This window comes from Pan paniscus, chromosome 14 (genome assembly GCF_029289425.2).
Source record: "Pan paniscus chromosome 14, NHGRI_mPanPan1-v2.0_pri, whole genome shotgun sequence".
NCBI lineage: Eukaryota > Metazoa > Chordata > Mammalia > Primates > Hominidae > Pan > Pan paniscus.
The window spans coordinates 102,854,261-102,879,860 of NC_073263.2; the positions used below are offsets into that span (position 1 = coordinate 102,854,261).

At 36.8% G+C, this 25,600-nt stretch overlaps 1 protein-coding gene across 6 annotated transcripts in view; it reads right to left on the reverse strand.

Annotated features, from left to right (window-relative positions):
- Nucleotides 1–25,600, reverse strand: part of NALCN (sodium leak channel, non-selective) — a 358,635-nt gene that overhangs the window by 282,207 nt on the left and 50,828 nt on the right. For all 6 annotated transcript variants that reach the window (XM_034936923.3, XM_063595854.1, XM_063595853.1 and 3 more), the window contains exon 7: nucleotides 5,325–5,479. In XM_034936923.3, the coding sequence (XP_034792814.1) occupies nucleotides 5,325–5,479 (155 nt within the window). The remainder of the gene's footprint in view (nucleotides 1–5,324; nucleotides 5,480–25,600) is intronic.

Here is a 25,600-nt window from a genome sequence, read left to right on the forward strand (position 1 = left end):
GGAATAAAATGAAATGGGAGATACGAGTTAACATAGGTAAGATGCAAGGTTAAGAACACTGTGCCCCGGCGGGTGCAGTGGCTCACGCCTGTAATCCCAGCACTTTCGGAGGCCGAGGGGGGTGGATCACGAGGTCAGGAGATCGAGACCCTCCTGGCTAACACGGTGAAACTCCGTCTCTACTAAAAATACCAAAAAATTAGCCAGGCATGGTGACGGGCGCCTGTAGTCCCAGCTAACTGGGAGGCAGAGGCAGGAGAATTGCTTGAACCCAGGAGGCAAAGTTTGCAGTGAGCCAAAATTGTGCCACTGCACTCCAGCTTGGGTGACAGACCGAGACTCCATCTCAAACAAACAAACAAACAAAAAACACCGTGCCCCTGCCCCAGTGCCTCTCCCTTGAATAAGATACTGGAAAACCTGCATAGTTAATGTCTGTAAACAAAGGGAATCATATCAGATGCGGTGTGTGAGTGTGAAAATATCCATGTCCTGCCCTCCCTTATTATTATGCCATTTTCCCTCAAATAACACAGAGATACATTCATATTTTGCCTGTGCATCCCAATTTCTAGTTCATTCTGTGTTTTTTCTACGCTACACAGTACTCTAAGTGTAGTTTCTCAGTTGCTCTTCACATTGACTGTATAAGGTAGGTCTATCACTTACCCCATTTCCTAGATGGGGAAATTGAGGCAAGAGAGTTAATTACTTTCCTAAGGCTGTCACACTAATATAAAGTGGAGTCATGATCTAAACCCCAGGGCCATTCTTTTGAACAACTGTGCTTCAAGCAAACTTTACCACAAAGGAGTCATGTGCCCCTATTAATTTTAAACATGCTACAGCAAATAGCATAACTCTATTCAGAGGTTAAAAAATATACTGTTTGTTACTTTTCTTTTGAGAACTATTATCAAGATTTAGAAAGAATTGATTCCAATATTATTACTCATATTGAAATGATTTTTTGGGACATGGTCATAGATAATATTATTTGGATTTTTGAGTTATTTCTAAAGGAAGTAATTTCTGAGTTTATCATGCATTCTCATGACAAGTATGCACATATCTCTATTATACTTTTCATATATTGTATAAATATTACTTTTTTAACTGCTAAATGTGAATGTTAAGAATATCAACATAATTACACTATCTCCCCCGGTTTTCATCTTATCTCTTCTAGATATTCATAGTTTGTAATATTTACATTGTATTTTGTAAATCCTACAGTTATATTAGCTTTGTTCTTAAAACAAATAGATACTAGAGACTAGCTCATGATAAGGAATTCTTGATTGACTGAATGTTTTCAAGAAGATTTCATGCAAAATATAGTCTCTATGTTCTTGCCTCTTCAAAAATATTCACAAAGAGCTTGACCCATTCTTTCCCTAAAGAAATTGTAAGCATTGTGCCATTACATTCTAGAGTTCCATATTGACATGAAGTTTCAGGCCTCTCTGATGTACCTCCTTATAGCTAACTTGACCTTATTTTTTCTGGATGCCTAATGAATGTTTTCTTTAGCTTTGATTTCCAACAATTTTACTAAGATGTGTCTCAGTGTTGACTGTTCTATGTTCACTTACTGAGAAAAGCTGTATCCTTCGAATCTGTAATTCAGTGCTCTGTTTCCTACTAAGTTTTTATGAGTTATATATCATGATTTTTTTCAGTTTTAAAAGTACCTCAAAGTACATTTTTATAGATGTGGTCCTCATTCTTTCAATTATGACTCATCTTTGAAATAAATTTTTGTTAGACCAGATGTCTGTCACTGTTTCACTTTGGGGAGGAACAGGGTAATGTTGTAGGATAGTGCAATGGACAGAATGCTGATGTTTCCCCCAAATTCATTTGTTGAATTTCTAACCCCCATGGGGGTGATGCTACCAGAAGGTAGGACCTTTGGGTGTGATTAGATCATGAAGGTGGAGCCCACATTAATGGTATTAGTAACCTTATGAAGGAGGTTCAAGAGAAACCCCTTACTGCTTCTACTACGCAAGGACACAGTGAAAAGGTGCCATTCTATGAACCAGGAAGTGGGCCTTCACCAGGCATGAAATCTGCTGCTGTCTTGCTCTTGGACTTCCCAGACTCTAGAACTGTGAGAAATAAATTTCTCTTGGTTATGAGACACTGATTCTATGACATTTTGTTACAACAACCAAAATGGACCAAGATGGAATTGAAGGTTTTTATAATACAGGTGTGTGTGTGTGTATGTGTGTATTTCTTTAGTCCAATGGTTCATAACTCTGCATGCACATAAATTAATCACCTGGAGAGCCTTTAAAAGCCATCTATTCCTTGGATCACTCTAAGGTTGTGATTTAATTGACATGAGGATGGTGCTTGAGAATCTGTGTGTTTTAAAAGGTTCCCCAGGTCATCCTAAGTTATAGTGGCCATGAAAACCTTCCGTTTAGCTTTTATCCCATTCTAGCCAACCCAGATCAGCAGCAACAAAGCAGTTGTGTCCCCTCCACTCTATCTCCCCACCAACTGCTTGCAGAAATGAGGGCCTCTGCCTTGTGATGCTGCATGGGGTCCTAGTAAGCCTCCACAATCAGCCTTTGCTCTGATTCCCTGACTCAAATATGAGACGGTTCTGTTCCTCCATGAACATGCATTATCTTAGAATATTGCTATCCTGCTGGTGCTGTCTGAGATCCACAGTAGGCAGAATCTTCTCAGGAAGTTTTCTGTTAGACGCCCAGTCCTGTGATGTGGTTTATAGTTACAGTTTTTCAGAGTTCTTAAACATGAAAATTTCATTTCTGTTTCTCAATCTTCTTGATATTTGGATGATTTTGGGGACACAAAGAGGCAAAGATGTCTTTACTCTTCAATCTTACAACAGGGGTTCCTTGTAATTTTTTCTACTCCATGACTCTGGCTTTTAATATATTTTAAAATTTGAATTTTTCAACATCATCAGTGTTAAATCTTAATGAGACATAAAGCTACTTCTGCCAGAAATTTTATAAGTGAATTGAAATTCATGTTTTGAATGGTAATTTGATTAGTAAGAAAAGGAAATGGGCTCCTTTTTAACTAACCATAATTACTTACATATTCAAGTATATTAGCCAAATTCATATGCATAATTAGGCACCTAATTATGTTTTAAATTCAAATGCATGCATGAAGAGATGATCACATGTGTCTAATAAAATATTTTATTTTCCTCATTTTGGGCAAAAAATTGTCTTTTGTTTCCATAAGAACTTTTAAATATAGTAGTTTGTGTATCTACAGAGATACATAATATCAGGAAGCAGCTATCAATTTCAATCTAAATTATAATGACCATTTAAAAATGTTTTGGTTATGGTACAAGATCAACATTTCATTATCTAACAATTAGTCATACAGTGATGATGAATTTGGGAAAAATAAGCAAACAGATGAAATTAAGCCTGTATAGAAAGGAAGGACTCATGAGGAATAATGAATATTGCCAACAAAAACAGACAAAATCAGGCAAAAGAACAACAAGAAAACAACTAAATTCTCTATTGTGGCTCTGCCTCCTCATACAAACATGCCTGGTTACCAATGAATTAAAAAGACATACGCTTTGTTGAGCCTATTAGTAAATATTTATGGAGGGCTCCCTGTGAGCCAGGCATAGCCCTGTGCCCTGGAGACTTGAAGATGAAAAGATGCACTTCCTGTTTTCAAGGAGCTTAAATCCTTGGGAGATAAATTAACAGTACAGCTATAGTAAGATAATTGCTTTAGTAGGGGGCGACTGCCTCCAAGGCAATTTCCTCCTAGAATTGATCCTCTCAAGCCAGCACAGTACAAGGAGACTTTTTCTCTCAAAAAGAGATTCTACCCTATATTAAGCAAAGCCATTGTAAGTCAGAGTGAAGAAAGATGAATCAACTTGAATATAATGCTGCATTTTGAATTTGGGTACAATTGTTGCATTAAAAATGGTGAGGGTATGAGGTGCTTTAGCTACATGATTTTAAAAAATTGGAGGTTATTTTCTGTAAGGGCAACCTTAACCCTGGAATGGTGACCACTCTCCGTAGAAGACATGGATACACTCAGACCCTAAAAGAGCTGCAGACTCTGATAAGGCATGCATTCTAGTCATGCCCAGCTGTTGGAACTCCTGAAGCTTATTCCGCACAGCCTATCAGCCTATACATCTCGCCTCCCATACCACATCTGTGATTTCTTCCTCATGCCTAAAAGTTATTGGTATAATTCATGACGCCTCTGTACTTTTGAGACAGAGGGAAGGATTTAAGACTAATTACAAAGCTGGATAAGTTTAAGAGAGTATAGAAAATTGAAATTGCTTCACATCAGTTGGCTTCTGGATTTTTGTGAAATAGGAGACAATATTACTGGTCAAAAGAGATGGAAGAATGCCATCTAACTATAATGCTTGAAATAAAATATGAGGAAATACTAAAACATAAAGATGAAAACTTGAGATGTTATTTGCAAAACTGACTTTAAAAAGATACCATCAGCCCACGTTCAGTATATATTCTATATAAAAGCTGTAACTTTATGGTTTAGCATGCAGGCCTGACACTTGAAGAAATTTTAGTTTAAAAGATTACTCTGATAACAATTCTCAAGGCATAAAATACTTGTTTGGAATTATACATTTTTTGCTTTAATAATATAATATGGCAACTTGCATGGAATTATAAAAATACAATGATATCAACTGAATGGCAGATGCTAAATTCTTTCATTATGTATGTAATGGCACATTTTAGGACTTAATAAGGCAAGCCAAGAAGAATGTACACATTTGAGTACATAGTTCTCATGCACAAGCATTTCCCATACATTTATTACTTAGTTGATGCATATTCATTAAGTAGTTCATTAATTGTCTTCTAATCAAGGAGCACTTTTCAGCTCTAATGCACTCATCAATACCTAGTATTACAGTTTTTAAGACTTACCTTGCCTATTAGGGTATAGTTACATATGAAAGGAAACCAAATTTTGTTTATCTTTGAGTCAACAACCCAGAACCCTGTTCAACAAACAAATATTTTTAAATGCTTAAATGCTGTTATTGAGAATCGAAATAGTCAAAAATGAGAGATCTGTAACTCCATACAAACACTGCTGCCCATATACATACACAGCTTGTATGCTACGCACTGTCGGGTAGAATATATTCTAAAATAGGCATAGAATTAAAATTTATATTTGTATTTCTTCTATACTACAGCCAGTCAAAATATTAGTATCAATTATTTAATTATTCTGTCCACTTCATAAACATCACAAAATAGAAACTTAAAACGTATTTTACCAGTAAGACAGACCTATCTCATTAAAGCCACTGTAGCCCAGCTCTTGCCTGCTAAGTCCCAGATCTTCAAGGTCCATGCATTTAAATCCAGGTGGGCACTGGTAGCCTTCTTCTAGCTCTGGTGAGCAGTGTGTGTCTGGAATAGCTAAACTATTCCAGGTTACATTCCTGTGAACAACACATGAAAGTGTTAGACAATTTCAACAATCATAAATGTTGATTACAATGAATAATGTAATTACCCTTCATTAATATCTATGTATCTGGCCAAGTGAGGTTGCTCATGCCTGTAATCGTTGCACTTTGGGAGGCATAGGCAGGAGAATCCCTTGAGCCCAGGGGTTCGAGGTTGCAGTGAACTATGATCATGCCACTGCATTCTAGCCTGGGCAACAGAGCAAGACCTTGAGAGACCTTTGCTCGCTCTCTCTCTCTCTCTCTCTCTCCCTATCTATCCATCTAAGCGTACAGCAAAGAGAATATATATATATATATATATTTAGAGAGGGAGAGAGAGAGAAAGAGAGACCTTGAGAGACCTTCTTGCTCTTATGTTGTAGATACCAAATCATTGATGACAAGCATTGTTGATGAGGTTAATAATATTTGTACCACACACTTTGAAACATAGAGTCAGTTAAGACTGAAGCGAAGACGGATCATTTGGCTTACATATAAGAATGAGAAATGAGGAGATATACGTGACATATCTGTCTAAAATCATATCTTTCTGGCCCACCCAACTGTGGTAATTGGTAATATATATATGAGACCTTGAGAGACTCTCTCTCTCTCTCTCTCTCTATATATATATATATATGATGTTATTTGCAAAATTGTGTATGTGTATCTGAATATAGTTTTAAGATTCATAATCCATAAATGATATTCATAACATTAATTACATATTAAACATTCTCAAATGATATCTGATTCATCCCCACAATAGCTCTTTATAAGAATACTATCACCATTACGGTTTTTGCCATTACAGACTGAGACCCAGATAAGCAAAGGAAGGAATTTTTCTACAGATTTGCAAAGAACGTTAACTTGTCTGGGGAGTCATTGTGATTCACAAAATCCTTGTCTCACTGTGGGCACACATTTTACTTCCCCACAGATTTGCAAAGAACGTTAACTTGTCTGGGGAGTCATTGTGATTCACAAAATCCTTGTCTCACTGTGGGCACACATTTTACTTCCCCACTTCTAAGCAATGTTGCATGATGAAAATCATTTCTTTGTGGTACGAATACTACGAAACTCATCAATGATACTTATCCTTCTGAGTGTTGGAAGATGTCTAGTTTAGAAATAACCAGACAAATAAGGAGAAATGGAAGGAACTCAAGGTATCCCATAGGAAAGAGAGATTATGAGGTGATTTAGTGATAGCTCTAGGAATATAAGAATCCTTTAGGTGGATAATGACATAACCCATTTTTATCCTTCTTAAGAATAGGTTGGATATCAACTTGATATAAAGGATTTAGATATGTAATGGCTTCCCTGACAGCAAGTATAGATAACATAGGACTGCTGACTGTAGACTCTCATTCTGGGTTGACCTTAAAAATGGACCCCAAATAGCTGCTATCTGAGGTATCCCACACAGATTGAGCAGAGGCCAAAGTCTGGGCTTGATGATTTCAGAAGCCTTCTAAACCCATGATTGTGTTACACTAATTTCCCACTACATCACCATTTCTAGGAATTTCTTAAATGGAGAACAACCCTAAGACAGCCTCAGTCACGTGAGTTTATGACCAAATTGAGGTAGACTTACCAGATGACTCTTTTTCTTTAATACCTTCTTATGTTCAGTTGCTGCTTCCATCCCTTTTATAATATGCTTTCTCTAAAGTCTGACACCTAATTGTGCAATCCCTTAGCTATTTGCTGCCACCACGCATACACACACGTACATAGTTTTACACACACATACACACACACACACACACACCCCATGGCTGGTGATACTTTGCCCACTTCTCAGCCATAAACAAAGCTCCGGAAACTTCACCCATGATTCAAACACCCTAAGCTATTCCTTTAGGGTTCTGCCCTTTGTCAGCAGCAGATGAGCTCATCTGTCTGCTGGTCTCAGGAAATAAGTGGTTAAATCATTGCTCCCTCTAGTCATATTTTAAGCTGGTCCTTTGGACCCCATCTGCAAAACCCAAGGGAAAGGCTCTAATTGTGGAAATTACCACAATTAGGTGGGTCAGAAAGATATTATTTTAGACAGACACATCGTGTATATCTCCCCATTTCTCATTCTTATATGTAGGCCAAATGATTCATCTTTGCTTCAGTCTGATCTGACTCTGTTTCAGAATGTGTGGTACAAATACTATGAACCTCATCAATGATGCTTGTCATCAATGATTTGGTACCTACAATATAACAGTAAGATGGTAAGGAGACTGGGCTTCTGAGTTTCAGAGTGAGGCTTTCTGGGTTTGATCCCAGCTCTGCCATTTACTGGTTGTGTGACTTAAATAAGGCTCTAAGGGCCTCTAAGCTCAGCTTCCTCATCTGTAAGGTAGAGAGAGTAATCATAATTAAAAGCAAAGCTCATGTGAGGGTTAAGTAAAGTAAACCAAGTAATGCACTTTGCAAAGCACCTAATGTGTTACAAGTACTGTACTCAATAAATGCTTGATCTAAATGATTATTAATCATTACAATAATACAATGTAGCATAAATCCCAGCATGTAAAAACAGAACAATAAAGACTTGTTAAAAGAGGAGAAGAAACTTTAGCATGTTCATAGAACTATGCAGCTAAGAGATACTATATGGATCACCTAGTTCTTCATTTACTCTTGAAGGCAAGGTGAAGTTCAGAGAGGGAAGGGTCTACTAGCCCATCAAAATTACATATTTTTTTAATTCCAAGTACTTTTAAAAATACAATAGCAGAAATGTCTAAGATAACACTCTGTCTACATGAAAAAGTTTCCAAAAAAATCACATTTCAGATATTTGGAGAAGAAATTGGACTTTGGAGCCAATCTTCTTGGCTGTGAGTTCTGACCTACTTATTACATGTGTGACTTAAGCATGCTTTAGTTTTCCAATCTATAATGGTGTGAAAACGTCTACCTCATAAGCCTGGGGTCAGATGTAAGTATTTACATCTGTAAATTGTATAAAACAGGTACTTGATAGACAATCAATGCTAGATGTTACCTACTGTTATTGACAGTTTGAAAGTTGTAGATTTCCTAGATTGAAACTCCAGCCCTGTGTGTATAGCCTCAGTTATCCCACTTCCAAAATGAGGATAGTTATTGCATTCTTTGTAGGGGCATTTTAATGATTAAATTAGACAATGTGCAACACTCAGAATGGTGCCAAAAATAAGTTAACAAAAACTGTTAACGATTATGATTTTTTAAATTAATTTATAAATATTAGAGTATTTTTTCCTTTTTTCTTCCTATTATATTTGCTTTTTCTTTCATATTAGTGCTGATACTCATTTTAAGCACAACTCTCACTAGATATTATTTTGAAGTCTTTGGCTTCAGAGGCAGCAGGCTTGAAACATTTTTACCAACATCAAGTTATTAGCAAATGCTTATTAGAAACACATTTATTAGAAGATTAATTGCCCTGGAACACACGTATCTAAAACCACTAGGTAATTACTGTTTTTAAAAATTGAAATGAATGTCAAGAGTTTCAGAATATATATTTGTTAATCTTTGTTTCATTTTTTTCAGTTAACAAGAATCTTCCAGATTTTATTTTTATTCATTAACCTTAATTATTTCCATAGTCATTTTCCCTCAGGTACTTTGGATAGAGAACAAGTGACTCTCTGGATTTGGGGATGGGGTGGATGGAATTCTTGCCCCACCAGGCAAATCCTGGACATTGACAATGATTCTTTCAGTGATAATAAATATCCACTCATGTTTAAATGGGTTTCAAGACCAGCATTTCTTACTCACAGATTTCTTGAATAAAGTATCTACTTGTAATCTCCCTCTTTTAAATTTTTAGCCCATTTCTGTGACCTCCAAGACAATGAAATTACTTTTGTTCACTTCCATATGATATACCCAATCAGAAAAATTTTAGTTTTATCTTCTGTGACCTCTCAGCAGTGCTCTGAATTGTTGTTTTTGTGGTAGAGAAAATACTGGTCCCCTAAAGATGTCCCCATTCTAACATATGGAACCTGTGAGTAGATAATGTTGCATAGCAAAAGGGAACTAAAGTTATAGGTATGATTAAGGCTAAAGACATTAAATTTGGGAGATGATCCTGAATTATCCAGGTGGACCCAACCTAACTCCATGAATCACTAACAGTGATCATGGCTGTGGTTGGAGAGAGATGTGAGTATGGGAGGAAGACACAGATGCAACTCTGCTGGCTTTGAAGGTGCTGGTTTGTCCATATTTCTTAGGCCATTCTGCTTTTCCATCTCCTCTAGTCATGAGCTGACCTTTAGTCATGAGCTGCTCTGAGCTCTGTCTTTGACCTTTCTCTTTTCATGATAACTCTCCCAGGCAATCTCATCCACTTTCATGATTTCTCAATTCTCTGTCATCCTATACATCGTTGTAGAGTCTTAGAGCTACATGTCCAACTGCTTATTAGATTTCTCCACTTGGCTACACCACAAGTACCTCCAGCTCAGTAGGTCCCTTATTCAATTTGAAATCCTAAACCAGAGTTCCCTGTCATAACAAACAGGACCAGCTTCCAAACCGTGGAGCAAGCTTGAAGTCTTAGAATCATGCTTGATACCTACTTCTCCCTCAACCCTCATAAGTAATCATCACGTTCTCCAACATATTCTCAAAATATCTTTTGAGCTAATTCCATTCTCTCCATCTCCCTCTCTACACACACTCTTATCTGGCCTCCCCACTGGCCACCCTGCCCCCCACTCTTAGCCTTTCTGATACATTTGGCACAAAGCATATGGAGAGACCCTTCATAATCACTGTCCTACCTTAACAGTGGCAAACCTGTAACATGGTCTGCAAGATACTGAAGGATTTGGCTCCTCCCACACTTCAAACACCCCTTTGTACCCCCTTTCCCCAAGTATCCCAGTGTCTGACCACGTTGGCCTTCTCCCAGCTCCTGCCTAATGCAGGGTCTTCTCCTCCACTTGGAAGTCTCTCCTGTTTTCTTTGGTTAACCCCATTTTTGTAGCCTTCAGGCCCCAGCTTAACTATCATTTTCTTGGGGGAGCCACTCCAAGTGCCTTCCACTGGGCCAGGTTTCCCTGCTATAACTTCTCAAGGTACCCTCACTTTTCGTTTCTGGCACTTGAGACAAAGGCAATTCATGTTTGTGTGGTCATCTGTTCATTGGATGTCTTCCAAACTCAACTGTTCCTTAGTGTTATTTCCAATTCCATGAAGTCCCTGACACAGAGTCTATGATAGTTAAATTTATGTATCAACTTGACTAAAGTATGGTGCCTGGCTGTTTGGTCGAACACCAGTCTAGATGTTGCTGTGAAGGTATTTTACAGTTGTGACTAACACTTAAATTGATAGACTTTGAGTAAAGCATGTTACCCTCCATAATGTGAGTGGGACTCATCTTATTAATAGGAAAGATTTTGACTTCTCTGCAGTGAGAGGTCACTGGCCTACCACATCTTTGGCAGAGCCTTTGGCCTGCCACATCAGCTTCTGCTGAAATTTCCAGGCTGCCCTGAAGATTTTGGTCTCAACAGCCTACAAAATTACATGAGCCAATTCCTTAAAGTAAATCTCTTTATATCTGTATCTGTATCTATAGACATATCTTTTGAGCTAAGCCAACATATACATATATGTATATACACATACATATATATAATATATTCTATTCTATATTCTATATTCTTTCTGGAGAAACCTAATATATAGTAGATGTTTAATAATTATTTTCTGAATAAATGAATGAATGAATGAATGCATCTTTCTACCATTATTTAAATCTATGGTGAATTATTTATTTGTAAACTACAGAAACTCTTTAATAAGTGGATCCTGTTGTTTTATGCACTTTTAAGTGTAATAATCCACAAATTGGCACTGATTTTCAATGTTTTAAATTTCTGGCTTTAGTAGTTTCCATGTATCAAAATGAGTACTAGAATCCCTGGGAGCAGCTAATTGTTTTTTTAAAAGCCTTCAATTATCCTCCTAGCATATGTTTGCTTGTTTGTTTTTAATTCTTAACAAAACATTCTATTTACAAATAACATTTTGTAGGAGTTTGAGATCTAAGAAAATGTGTTCTGAACTTGTTACTAAAATTGTTGATAATGGCCATAAACAATATCTCAGGACCTCAGAGTCCTGTGGTTTTAAGTTATGCACCACTCCTAGCGGTGCAGAGCACAGAGCTGTATATCACAACACAAAGATGATCATCTCAGTTCGGTGATTAACCAACTTAATTACCTTGGGAGATTCACTTGAAACATTTGAGCTTCAGTTTCCTCATCTGAAAAATGAGAAACTTTCCAGCTGTTTAAAAAACAATTCCCAGAAGGACCTCATAACGCTTTCATATAAAAGAAAAGGGATATACTTAAGCAAAAGCATGTGCCCCATAATTCAACATATGCTTCACTGTGCATAGTTCTCCTCTCACCACAAGACTCACCAACAACAAAGGCAATAGCTTAAGACTTCATGTTAAGATTCCTCTCTTCATTATTCACAATATCGTCTTTCTCTACAGATACGGAACTACCATCATGGCTTCTGGCACTGCACTTAGTGTTGGCCTTCTGTAATCACTGTCATTAATGAATATGACTATGCTTATGATGACTTAGCCTCTTTTCAGAAAAATTTTCCTGTATTCGTAGGGGGGCACTTAATTGTATTTGAATGTCTGTTTATTAATTCATAATAATTATTTTTGACAAGCCTACTCTATGCCACACAGCATGCTAGGAATGGAGATGAATAAAAGGAATAAAGTGGACTCAGGGACTTTACTGCTTAGTATGAGAGAGAATAAAAAAGGAATGACCACAGGAAAGTGCGATGAATGCTTTAAGAGCTATCTATATGCTCCTGATGTTAACTGAAGTTCAAAGCGGAAACATCAACTATGACTACGGGTGGTAGATGGTGGGTACTGGGAAAACCTTGCAATAGGGTGTTGCTTGGAGTGACTATTATTAAAGGATGCACACGTACTAGTTCTAGGGATGGAATAAACAGCATAACATTCTGGAAAGTGAAAATGTCAGAGCCTGCATTTGCATATGAGAGAGAGAGAGTGACAGAAAGAAAGAGAGAGAGAAAGAGAGAGACCTTTTCACCTTTTCTCTGGTGAGTGTAGCTGTTTAGTGAGATACAAGGATTGTTAACAAGCAGTTGTTATCATACAAAAGCAATTTTTAAACTACACTGTTAGAGATTTATAGATTAGGGTAAAAGACAAGGATTCGTGCTACCCTAAATGGATACTGTGACTGATGCAGCATGAGCTGATTTTAAACTGTTCCTAGTAAGTGAGAAAGGACAAAAAAGGTCAAAAGATACTCACAAAATAAATTATTACTAAATTTACTTGCTAGATTTTCACAACATATACCTAAGATAGGAATTTATACATAGCAATTTTGTTTACATTGTTATTACCTTTTTTTGTTAAAAAGCTAAGGACAAACAGGCTAAGGATGACTTCTTGGTATCGAAATTTGACCCATTTGTTGTAAAAGACATTTGCAGAGTCCAAGCTACAATACATTTCTGAAGTCGGCATTCCATAAGGAATTGTCAGTCATGTAAATAAATAAGTAGCCCAACAAATCCACATGCAACAGATAACACTATACAACTTGAGCATTTTGTTTTCTATTGCATCTGTAAGTCTTCATTTTTATTTATATTGTATGTTCTAGAAATACATCAAAAATAGAGGAACACAACTCTAAATAAACCCATGGAGAAAATTACACCCACACACAATCATACATAGACACAGACACAAACTCTTTTGCACTCAAGAGAATAATGAATATAGCCTTTGATACCTTACATGGTGCTTGTCTTGCCTTTTGTGGCAGATATAAAAATTTAGCAAGACACATTATCTTGCTAAAAGCTGACCCCTAGATTGAGAGGTTTTCCTGGTCATTGCATGTACTTACAGAAAACTTAGTCTGGCTGTTACCGCCTTCCAGCTTCATTTCAGACAATCATCTGATTTCATTTTCACTCTTATTTAGCTTCCTCTAGTCAGGATTAATTATAAACTCCTATGAATTGGTCTAGCTAATTCTAATGCTGGACGCTTTGGAAAACTAATCCCACCCTGGAAAGCAAGAGTCTTATTTGCAGAGATAAATTATTTATTGATTTTGGAAAACTTTTAATGGCTCTGCCTGGACTTTTAGTGGAACTGCAAAACAAGATAAATATTCTGAAGCAGGAAATAATATTGACATCACACCTCTTTCAATAAACAAGTTAACCCGGCACATTTTTTCTAGGAAATAAGTTGTAAAACTGAGTATTTTAATATGATTTTCCCACTCCTTTCACCCATTCCTGAAAGGGTTGGTAGGCAAAGTTGTAAAGAATTGTAGCCATCATGCATAAAAATGGGAAAATTAAGTATTTTTTTCAAATATTGTGACTATGAAATTTAAGTGACAATGCAGTACATGATTTTATTTTAAAGGAATATTTTAAATAGTTATCTTTTTATATCTGAATAGCTTTTTAAAATAATATATGTTCCCCAAGTTGACTCCCTCAACTACTTTGCCAGTATGGATAAGGGACAGTGCACCTGACAGAAGCCAGAAGACTGCAGTTGGGTTAGGATAAGGCAATGAGAGGGCATGAACATATTCAAAATAATATCAGAAAAGTTGGTCAGGTGCAGTGGCTCACGCCTGCAATCCCAGCACTTTGGGAGGCCGAGGCGGGCGGATCACCTAAGGTCAGGAATTCCAGACCAGCCTGGCCAACACAGCAAAACCCATCTCTACTAAAAATACAAAAATTAGCCAGGTTTGGTAGCGTATGCCTGTAATCCCAGCTACTTGGGAGGCTGAGGCAGGAGAATCACTTGAACCCAGCGGGTAGAGGTTGCACTGAGCCAACATCATGCCACTGAACTACAGCCTGGGCAACAGAGTGAGATTCCATCTCAAAAAGAAAAGAAAAGAAAAGAAAAGTTAAGCATCAGGACACAGAGGATGCACTGATCAGCTCCAAACTGAAATGTGAAACCATTTGAGGTTATAAGGCAGTCCACTGTCTTTGACTTTTAAAATCTGGGCCAAGATATCCTCCCGCAGCAACTTTTCTCCTTTTGCCTTAGGAACTGGAAACTACAGGGTGAGAATCTATATGTAAAGAGAGCCAGTTGACATAATGGAAAGGGGCCACCAGAATTTGGGGCCAAGCATAACAGAACTTCAGTTGGTAATTCAGCCAATTAACTGTGGCAAGGAGCAATTTGCTCATCTTTCTCGTGAAGATCAAATTTATGAAACTGTATTATAAATTAGAAATTGTGAATATAAATCACCTCTTACATACTTGGAGGTCAAAATATATTTATGTTAATTGAATGTGGTTTGACTGAGTTGTATGGCTGGAGAGAGGCAATTTTTTTCCACTCCAATAAGCTTTCATCCTTTCAAGATGCCCAGACATACTAACGACTCCCTGATATAGTTTGGATATTTGTCCTTGCGCAAATCTCATCGAAGTATACTCCTCAGCGCTGGAGGTGGGGCCTGGTGGGAGGTGACTGGATCACAGGGGCAGATCCCTCATGAATGGCTTGAGCCAACTCCTAGGTGATCAATGAGCTCCTGCTCTGAGTTCACAGGGGATCTGGTCATTTACAAGTGCAGGGCACCTCCCCTCCACTATCTCTCTCTCTTGCGTTCATTCTTGTCACGTGATGTGCCTGCTCCCCGTCTGCCTTCTGCCATGATTGTAAGCTTCCTGAGGCCTCATCAGAAGCTGAGCAGGTGCCCGGTGCCATGCTTCCTGTACAGCCTGGAGAACCATGAGCCAATTAAACCTTTCCTCTTTATAAAATACCCAGTCTCCAAATTGGATAAAGAGTTAAGATCCATTGGTATGCTGTATTCAGGGGACCCATCTCATGTGCAAAGACACACATAGGCTCAAAATAAAGGGATGGAGGAAGACCTACCAAGCAAATGGAAAGAGAAAAAAAAAGCAGGGGTTGCAATCCTAGCCTCTGAGAAAACGGACTTTAAACAAACAAAGATAAAAAAAGACAAAGAATGGCATTACTTAAAGGTAAAGGGATCAATTCAACAAGAAGAGCTAACTATCCTAAATATATATGCACCCAATACAGGAGCACCCAGATTCATAAAACAAGTTCTTAGAGATCCACAAAGAGACTTAGACTCCCACAAAATAATAGTGGGAGAATTTAACACCCCACTGTCAATATTAGACAGATTAACGAGACAGAAAATTAACAAGGATATTCAGGACTTGAACTCAGCTCTGGATCAAGTGGACCTAATGGACATCTATAGAACTCTCAACCCCAAATCAACAGAATATACATTCTTCTCAGTGCGACATGGCACTTATTCTAAAATCAACCACATAATTGGAAGTAAAACACTGCTCAGCAAATGCAAAAGAACTGAACTCATAACCAACAGTCTCTCAGACCACAGTGCAATCAAATTAGAACTCAGGATTAAGAAACTCACTCAAAACAACACAATTACAAGGAAATTGAACAACCTGCTGCTGAATGACTCCTGAGTAAATAATGAAGTTAAGGCACACATCAAGAAGTTCTTTGAAACCAATGAGAACAAAGAGACAACGTACCAGAATATCTGGGAACTAAAGTAGTGTTAAGAAGGAAATTTAGAGTACTAAATGCCCACATCAGAAAGCTAGAAATATCTCAAATGGATACCCTAACATCACAATGAAAAGAACTAGAGAAGCAAGAGCAAATAAATCTAAAAGCTAGCAGAAGACAATAAATAACTAAGATCAGAGCAGAATTGAAGGAGACAGTGACACAAGAAGCCATTCAAAAAATTAATGAATTCAGGAGCTGGTTTTTGAAAAAATTAACAAAATAGATAGATAGACTGCTAGCTAAACTGACAAAGAAGAAAAGAGAGAAGAATCGAATAGACACAATAAAAAATGATAACGGGATATCACCACTGACCCCACAGAAATACAAAATACCATCAGAATACTATAAACACGTCTACCTAAATAAACTAGAAAATCTAGAAGAAATGGATAAATTCCTGGACACACACAGCCTCCCAAGAAGCTGGCTCCCTAAATAAACCAATAACAAGTTCTGAAATTGAGGTAGTAATTAACAGCCTACTAACCAAAAAAAGCCCAGGAACAGACAGATTCACAGCCAAATTCTACCAGAGGTACAAAGAGGAGCTGGTATCATTCCTTCTGAAACTATTCCAAAAGAATTGAAAAGGAGGGACTCCTTCCTAACTCATTTTATGAGGTCAGCATCATCCCAATACGAAAACCTGGCAGAGACACAACAACGACAAAAATAAAACTTCAGGCCAATATCCCTGATGAACATCAATGCAAAAATCCTCAATAAAATACTGGCAAACCGAATCCAACAGCACATCAAAAAGCTTACCCACCACAATCAAGTCAGCTTCATCCCTGAAGTGTAAGGCTGGTTCAGCATACACAAATCAATAAACGTAATTCATCACATAAACAGAACCAGAGACAAAAGCCACATGATTCTCAATAGATGCAGAAAAGGCCTTTGATAAAATTCAACAACTCTTCATGCTAAAAGCTTTCAATAAACTAGGTATTGATGGAACATATCTCAAAATAATAAGTGCTATTTGTGACAAACCCACAGCCAATATCATACTGAATGGGAAAAAGCTGGAAGCATTCTTTTTGAAAACTGGCACAAGACAAGGTTGCCCTCTCTCACCACTCCTATTCAACATAGTATTGGATGTTCTGGCCACAGCAAGAGAAAGAAATAAAGGGTATTTAAATAGGAAGAGAGGAAGTGAAATTTTCTGTTTCCAGATGTCGTGATTCCATAGTTAGAAAACCCCATCATCTCAGCCCAAAAACTCCTTAACCTGATAAGCAACTTCAGCAAATCTCAGGATACAAAATGGATGTGCAAAAATCACAAGTATTCCTATACACCAAAAATACACAAGCAGAGAGCCAAATCATGAATGAACTCCCATTCACAATTGCTACAAAGAGAATAAAATACTTAGGAATACAACTTACAAGGGACGTGAAGGACCTCTTCAAGGAGAACTACAAACCACTGCTCAAGGGAATAAGAGAGGACACAAACAAATGGAAAAACATTCCATCCTCATGGATAGGAAGAATCAATATCATGAAAATGGCCATACTGCCCAAAATAAATTATAGATTCAATGCTATTCCCATCAAACTACCATTGACATTCTTCACAGAATTAGAAAAAAACTACCCTAAATTTCATATGAAACCAAAAAAGAGCCTGTATAACCAAGACAATCCTTAGGAAAAAGAACAAAGCTGGAGGCATCATGTTACCTGACTTCACACTATACTACAAGGCTAGAGTAACCAAAACAGCATGGCACTGGTACCAAAACAGCCATATAGACCAATGGAACAGAACAGAGACCTCAGAAATAACATCACGCATCTACAACCATCTGATCTTTGAAAAACCTGACAAAAACAAGCAGTGGGGAAAGGATTCCCTATTTAATAAATGGTGCTGAGAAAACTTGCTAGCCATGTGCAGAAAACTAAAACTGGACCCCTTATACCTTAGACAAAAATTAAATCGAGATGGATTAAAGACTTAAATGTTAAACCCATAACCATAAAAACCCTAGAAGAAAACTTAGGCAATACCATTCAGGACATAGACATGGACAGTGATTTCATGATGAAAATGCTAAAAGCAATGGCAAGAAAAGCCAAAATAGACAAATGGGATCTAATTAAACTAGAAGTACTAAAGAGCTTATGCACAGCAAAAGAAACTATCATCAGAGTGAACAGGCAACCTACAGAATGGGAGAAAATTTTTGCAATCTACCCATCTGACAAAGGTCTAATATCTACAACCTATAAGAAATGTAAACAAATTTGCAAGAAAAAAGAAACAACCCCATCAAAAAGTGAACAAAGGATATGAACAGACTCTTCTCAAAAGAAGACATTTATGCAGCCAAAAAACATGAAAAAAAGCTCAACACCACTGATCACTAGGGAAATGCAAACCAAAACCACAATGCAGTACCATCTCACGCCAGTCAGAACGGCGATTATTAAAAAGTCAAGAAACAATAAATGCTGGCGAGGATGTGGAGAAATAGGAACGCTTTTACACTGTTGGTAGGAATGTAAATTAGTTCAACCACTGTGGAAGACAATGTGATGATTCATCAAGGATCTAGAACCAGAAATAAAATTTGACCCAGCCATCCCATTACTGGGTATACACCCAAAAGAATATACATCATTCTGCTATAAAGATACGTGTACACGTATGTTTATTGCAACACTATTTACAATAGCAAAGACACGGAACCAACCCAAATACCCATCAAGGATAGACTGGACTAAGCAAATGCAGGACATATATACCATGGAATACTATGCAGCCATAAAAAGAAATGAGATCATATCCTTTGCAGGGACATGGATGAAGCTGGAAGCCATCACCTTCAGCAAACTAACACAGGATCAGAAAACCAAACAGCGCATGTTCTCACTCATAAGTGGGAGTTGAACAATGAGAACATACAACACATACTGGGGTCTGTCGGGGGGTGAGGGGCAGGGGGAGGGAGAGCACTAGGACAAATAGCTAATGCGTGCGGGGCTGAAAACATAGATGATGGGTTGACAGGTGCAGCAAACCACCATGGCACACGTATACCTATGTAGCAAACCTGCACATTCTGCCCATGTATCCCACAACTTAAAGTAAAAATTTTTTAAAAAGCAAAAAAGTGAATAAACGGATACAAAGCAGGAAAAAAAGTAGAAAATACTTATTTAACAGGATGGCATTTATTACCCAGAAAGTTCTGAAAAAAATTATTAGGAGATACTTGCTCCCTAGGGTGCTAAAGACTACTTAAAATCAACATTACAAATTACAGAACATGAAAGATACGTGTATCTTGAACTTCGCATAAAACTGATGTCTCTTTATGGTTAAATTTAGACTATAATGTACTTTTGAGGGGGCAATATCACAGCAGTGATGCTGCGTCCTTCTGTGTGCATAAGCACATCATAAAAATTTGTCCTAGCGCAGTTAACGTTTATGATTCACTAGGTTAAAGAGCTCTCTGACAGACTGTCGCACTACAGAGTTAATTATTTTTCTCTTAATTATTAGGTATCTATATGCAGCTGATGTGCATAAACCATCACATTTAATCTGGCAGCTGCCCAACTTTCTTAGCTTTTCTTTGCATATATCTGTCTGTGGTAAATGAAAACTCTCATCTTTGTTTACACGCCAGAAAAACTAGAAAAAGAAACACAGGCTCTTCCACTTACTGAATTTTTGACAAAATATTCTTCTTTGGCCAAAAACATTGATATTACTGGTGAGCTTGTTAAAAATTCAGAAACTGAGGCTTTCTTCCAGATCTTCTGAAAAAATAATCTACATTAACACGATCTCCAGTTTATTGCACACATTAAAATTTGAGAGGTACCTTTTAAGTCAATATTTCTTTTCCATCTGAAAAATATACAGAACTCATTCTGTATGATACAAATATAGGACTCAAAAATGTAATAAAAGAAATAAGATACCCAGTCTCAGTTTTTCTTTTTCTCTTTCTTTTTCTTTCTTTCTTTCTCTTTCTTTTCTTTCTCTTTCTCTTTTTCTTTCCTTTCTTTTCTCTTTCTTTCTTTCTCTTTCTTCCTGTCTTCCTCTCTTCCTTTCTCTCTCTCTCTCCTTCCTTCCTTCCTTCGATGGAGTTTCACTCTGTGACCCAGGCTAGAATGCAGTGGCATGATCTCGGCTCACTGCAACCTCCCTCACCTCCCAGCTCCAACGATTCTTGTGCCTCAGCCTCCCAAGTAGCTGGGATCACAGGTGCACAGTACCATTCCCAGCTATTTCTTGTATTTTCAGTAGAGATGGGGTTCCACCATATTGCCCAGGTTGGTCTCGAACTCCTAGTCTCAAGTCATCTGCCCGTCTTGACCTCTCAAAGTGCTGGGATTACAGGCATGAGCCACCGTGCCCTGCCAGTTTCAGGTATTTCTTTATAGCAATGAAAGAATGGATTTACAAACTCCCCAATGATGTGAACACGAAAAGTAAAGTCAGTGAGGGATTTTAAAAGTGCCAATGCCCCTGACGACTCCAACCACACTCAACCACAAAGTACACCAGCCCAATTCAATCTCTAGAAATAAGAACATGTAAGAGTCACTAAATAAATAAAATTGAGATGGTTGTCCGTCCCAGAAAACAAAGACATACCTGCCTCTTTGCGGGAAAGACAGGAGGCTCTAATTACCTCTGGTGCTCCTTGGACATTTCTGGGGAAATAGTCTTAAGGGAAGAGGACAGGCATGCTACCCTTGGGCAGGGCAGTAAGCAGCTAGCTAGAAGACTAACATTTCTTTGAAGACTCAAGGTCTATTTTTTTAAAAAGCCATGTAATTTTGTGTTCTACTCTATAACATATCTTTTGGAGTTTAATTGCAAAACTAAAATTTTAAATGATTGATTTCTAACCTGGCCAATTCTGAGAATCTCAGCCTTGCCTAAAAATACGAATCACAAATGTGGCTTGGAATCAGTATTTTTTACAACTTTTGCCAGGTGATTTTCTTTACCAAAGAGATTTCATCCTAAAAATTAATTTTCAAAATTTACTCGTGGTGCTGCTGCAGTTATGCATACTTATTATGGTTTCTATCATGGGGAAAACCAAGCTGGTTGGGTGGAACCTGAGATACAAAAGTGATAGTAAATATCGATTCTATGGAGGCGGCTACAGTAAACACTATTTGTGAGGGACTGAATAGGTAGAGCTCCTCATTCCACACTCACAGAGGATGTTCAGAAGTTCCAGTGCATGCCTTTAGAATTCAGTCTTAAAATAAGCAATCGTAATTAACCACTTACTCATGTGTCCCACTGAGAACTTGTCTTTTAAGAATAGGCTCCTTGTAACTAAAGGAAAACTAAATATTTTATTCAAACATTTTGGATACACATGTTGAAGGAAGATTATCTCATACACTGAACAAGTTACAACTGAAAGCATAGAAAGCAGTGTGAGGGAGAAATGGGTCTAGTCTTGCTTCTGATACAAGCTGTTTCATCTCAGCCACTTTATTTAACTTTACTCAGCTTCAATTTCCTTGGCTGTAATATACAGTGTAAAAATGGAACATAACTTATCGGGTTGTTATAAGTATTAAGTGAGAAAATAACATACAGCAATTGTTCAATAAAAGTTATTTACCACTAATAATAAGAATCTTATAACCTATAATATTACATTATCTTCTTTTTGGGAAGTAAACATATGATCAAAAGATTGATCAAAATAAGTTACATTTCTTTTAGATCCCCATTCAAACTGCATGGTTTTCTCTTTGTATACTGAAGACTCTCACAAACACTTTTGCTATTCTGGTAAAAATCATGCTGGTATTAATTTTCATCTGAAAGTTTAATTTATTCTGAAATATATTCTTATATTTACTTTATTAATATTATTATCATATGAAAGGCTGGTTTCTGGCACCTCAGGTGGTTCACATCTTGGAGATCAATGTGCAGAACAATTTTAAAAGAGATATATAGATAGTACTAAAAACATATAATATATCACTAGTTTATAGATTTAGATGAAGTCGAATCCCATGAAACATAACATATACATAGGGATAGAAACCAGACTTAATAAAAACTTTAATGTAGAAATTATACTACATATATTATAAACAGTTTATACATATGGATGTGGATCTCTATGTGCCTATAGGTTTATGAATGTAGAATTAAAATACAGAAGTTTCTCAAATGGTAAAACGTACATAGGCTTGGAAGTTAGACTTGAGTTAAAATCCTGGCTTTCTTACTTACCATCTGGACATATTATTTAACCTCCCAGAAATGAAAGGATGGCTTAACATATGGAAATCAATAAACATGATACATTACATAAATAAACCAGGAATAAAAACCATGTTATTATTTCAATAGATGCAGAAAAAGCATTTGGTAAAATTCAACATCTCTTCATTATCAAAACACTAAAAAATTGAGTATAAAAGGGGTATACCTCAAAACAATAAAGACCATATTTGACAACCCCATGGCTACCATCATACCAAAGGCGGAAAAATGGAAAGCCTTTCTGCTAAGATCTGGAACAAGATCAGGACGCCCATTTTCATCAGATTTATTCAACATACTACTGGAAGTTCTAGCCAGAGCAATCAGATAACAGAAAGAAATAAACGACATCCAAATTGGAAAGAAGAAATAAAATTATCCTCATTTGCAGACGACATGATCTTACACTTAGCAAATCCTAAAGACTCCACCAAAAACTGTTAGAAATGATAAGCAAACTCAGTAAATTGCAGGATACAAAACCAACATACAAAAATTAATAGCATTTATATACACCAACAGTGAACAATCTGAAAAATAAATCAAGAAAGCAATGCCATTTACAATATTTATTAAAAAATTTAAAATGCCTAGGAATAATTGTGACTAAACAAGTGAAAGATCTCTACAATGAAAACTATAACACTCTGATGAAAGAAATTGAAGTGGACACAAAAAATGGAAAGATATTAGATGTTCATGAATTGGAAGAATCAATATTGTTAAAATGTCAACACTACCCGAAGCAATCTACAGTTTCAATGCAATCTCTATCAAAATACCAATGACATTCTTCACAGGAATATAAAAAACTATCCTAAAATTTATATTAAAACACAAAAGATTCTGAATAGCCAAAGCAATCTCGTGCAAAAAGAACAAAGCTGGAGGCATCACACTAACTGACTTCAAAATATGCTACAAAGCTATAGCAACCAAACCAGCATGGTACTGGTAAAAAAGCAGAAAATATCCCAATGGAATGGAATAGAGAACCCAGAAATAAATACATGCTTTTACAGCCAATTCATTCTTGACAAAGGTGTCAAGAACATTAAGGAAAGGACAGTCTCTTCAACAAATGGTGCTGGGGGAACTGGATATCCATGTGCAGAAGAATAAAATTATGCTCCTACCTCTCATCATATAAAAATCAAATAATAAAGGATTAAAGACTTAAATCTAAGAACTGAATCTATGAAACTCCTAGAAGAAAACATTGGGTAAATGCTCCAGGACACTGGACTGGGCAAATTTTTGGGGGGGCAAAATCTGAAAAGCACAGGCAACTAAAGCAAAAATAGATAAATGGAATTGCATTAAGCTCAAAACTTCTGCACAGCAAAGGAAACAATCAACAAATTGAAGTGACAGCCCACAGAATAAGGGAAAATGTCTGCAAATGATTCAACTGACAAAGGATTAATAACCAGAATATATAAAGAACTCAAATAACTCAATGGGAAAAATCTAATAATCTGATTAAGAAATGGGCAAAAAATCTGAATAGACATTTCTCAAAAGAAGACACACAAATGGCAAATAGGTATATAAAAATAGTTAACATCACTAATCATCAGGGAAATGCAAATAAAAGCTACAGTGAAATATCATGTCACCCCAAGTTAAAATGGCTTTTATGAAAAAGACAGTGAGTGCTGGTGAGAATGCAGAGAAACAGGAACACTCATACACTGTTGGTGGGAATGCAAATTTTGACAGCCACTGTGAAAAACAGTACGGACTGAAAAAAACCAAACATGGAACAACTCTACGATCCAGCAATTTCACTATTGGGGATATATCCAAAAGGGAGGAAATCTATATATTGAAGAGATAGCAGCACTCACATGTTGACTGCAGCACTATTCCAAATAGCCAAATACAGAATCAACCTAACTGCCCACCAATGGATAAATGGATAAAGAAAATGTGATATGTATATATACACACACACAGTGTAATACTATTCAGCCATAAAAATGAGTGAAATCCTGACGTTTGCAGCTGCATGGACAGAACTTGAGGTCATTATGTTAAAAGAAATAAGCCAAGCACAGAAAGACAAATATCACATGATCTCACTCCTATTTAGGCCCTAAGTAAGTGGATCTTATGAAGATAGAAAGTAGATTGGTTGTTACCAGAGAAGGGGAAGGGTAAAGGCCAGGGTTGGATGAAGAAAGGTTGGTGAATGGGTACAAAAATACAGTCAGATAAAAGAAATAAGACCTAAGCGTTTGATAAATCAGTAGGGTGACTATAGTAAACAGTAATCTATTACATATTTCAAAATAGCTAGTAGAGAATAATTCTAGTGTTTCCAGTATTAAGAAAAATGTTTCAGGTGATGGATATGCCAATTGCCCTGATTTGATTATTATGCCTTACATGAATGTATCGAAATATCATATGTACTCCAAAAATACTTACATCTATTGTGTCAATAAACATATGTAAATAAATAAATACACAGGAATCAAGAAGACGTCATAGACCGTTGCATGAATTTGGGGCAATTATGATTTTACATATTCTACAAAACTGTCTCTTGATAAAGTCCTTAGAAATTAAAAATCAATGTTCTAAATTCCAGTATGTTTCTATTTGTATTTCTTTTTCTTTTAACTTTTATTTTAGATTCAGGGATACATGTGCAGGTTTGTTATATAGGTTAACTGTGTGTCATGCGGGCGTGGCGTACAGATTGTTTGCCACTCAGCTAATAAGCATAGCACCCAATAGGTAGTTTTTCAGTCCTCACCTTCCTCTCATCCTCCACCCTCAGGTAGGCCCCAGTGTCTGTTGTTGCCTTCTTTGTGTCTGTATGTACTCAGTGTTTAGCTCTCATTCATAAGTGAGAACAAGCGGTATTTGGTTTTCTCTTCCTGTGTTAGTTTGCTTAGGATAACGGCCTCCAGCTTCATTCATGTTGCTACAAAGGACATAGTCTCATTCTTTCTCATGGCTGCATAGCATTCCATGAAAAAACCTCTTTATTTTGTCAACAAAATTTATAAGACAGTACTTCACTTATTTGCCAAGTACCCTAAAGAATACAAATGACAAATAAATTTTAATTTAGTTAATAAATTTTAATGTATTTATTTTAATAAATTTAAAAT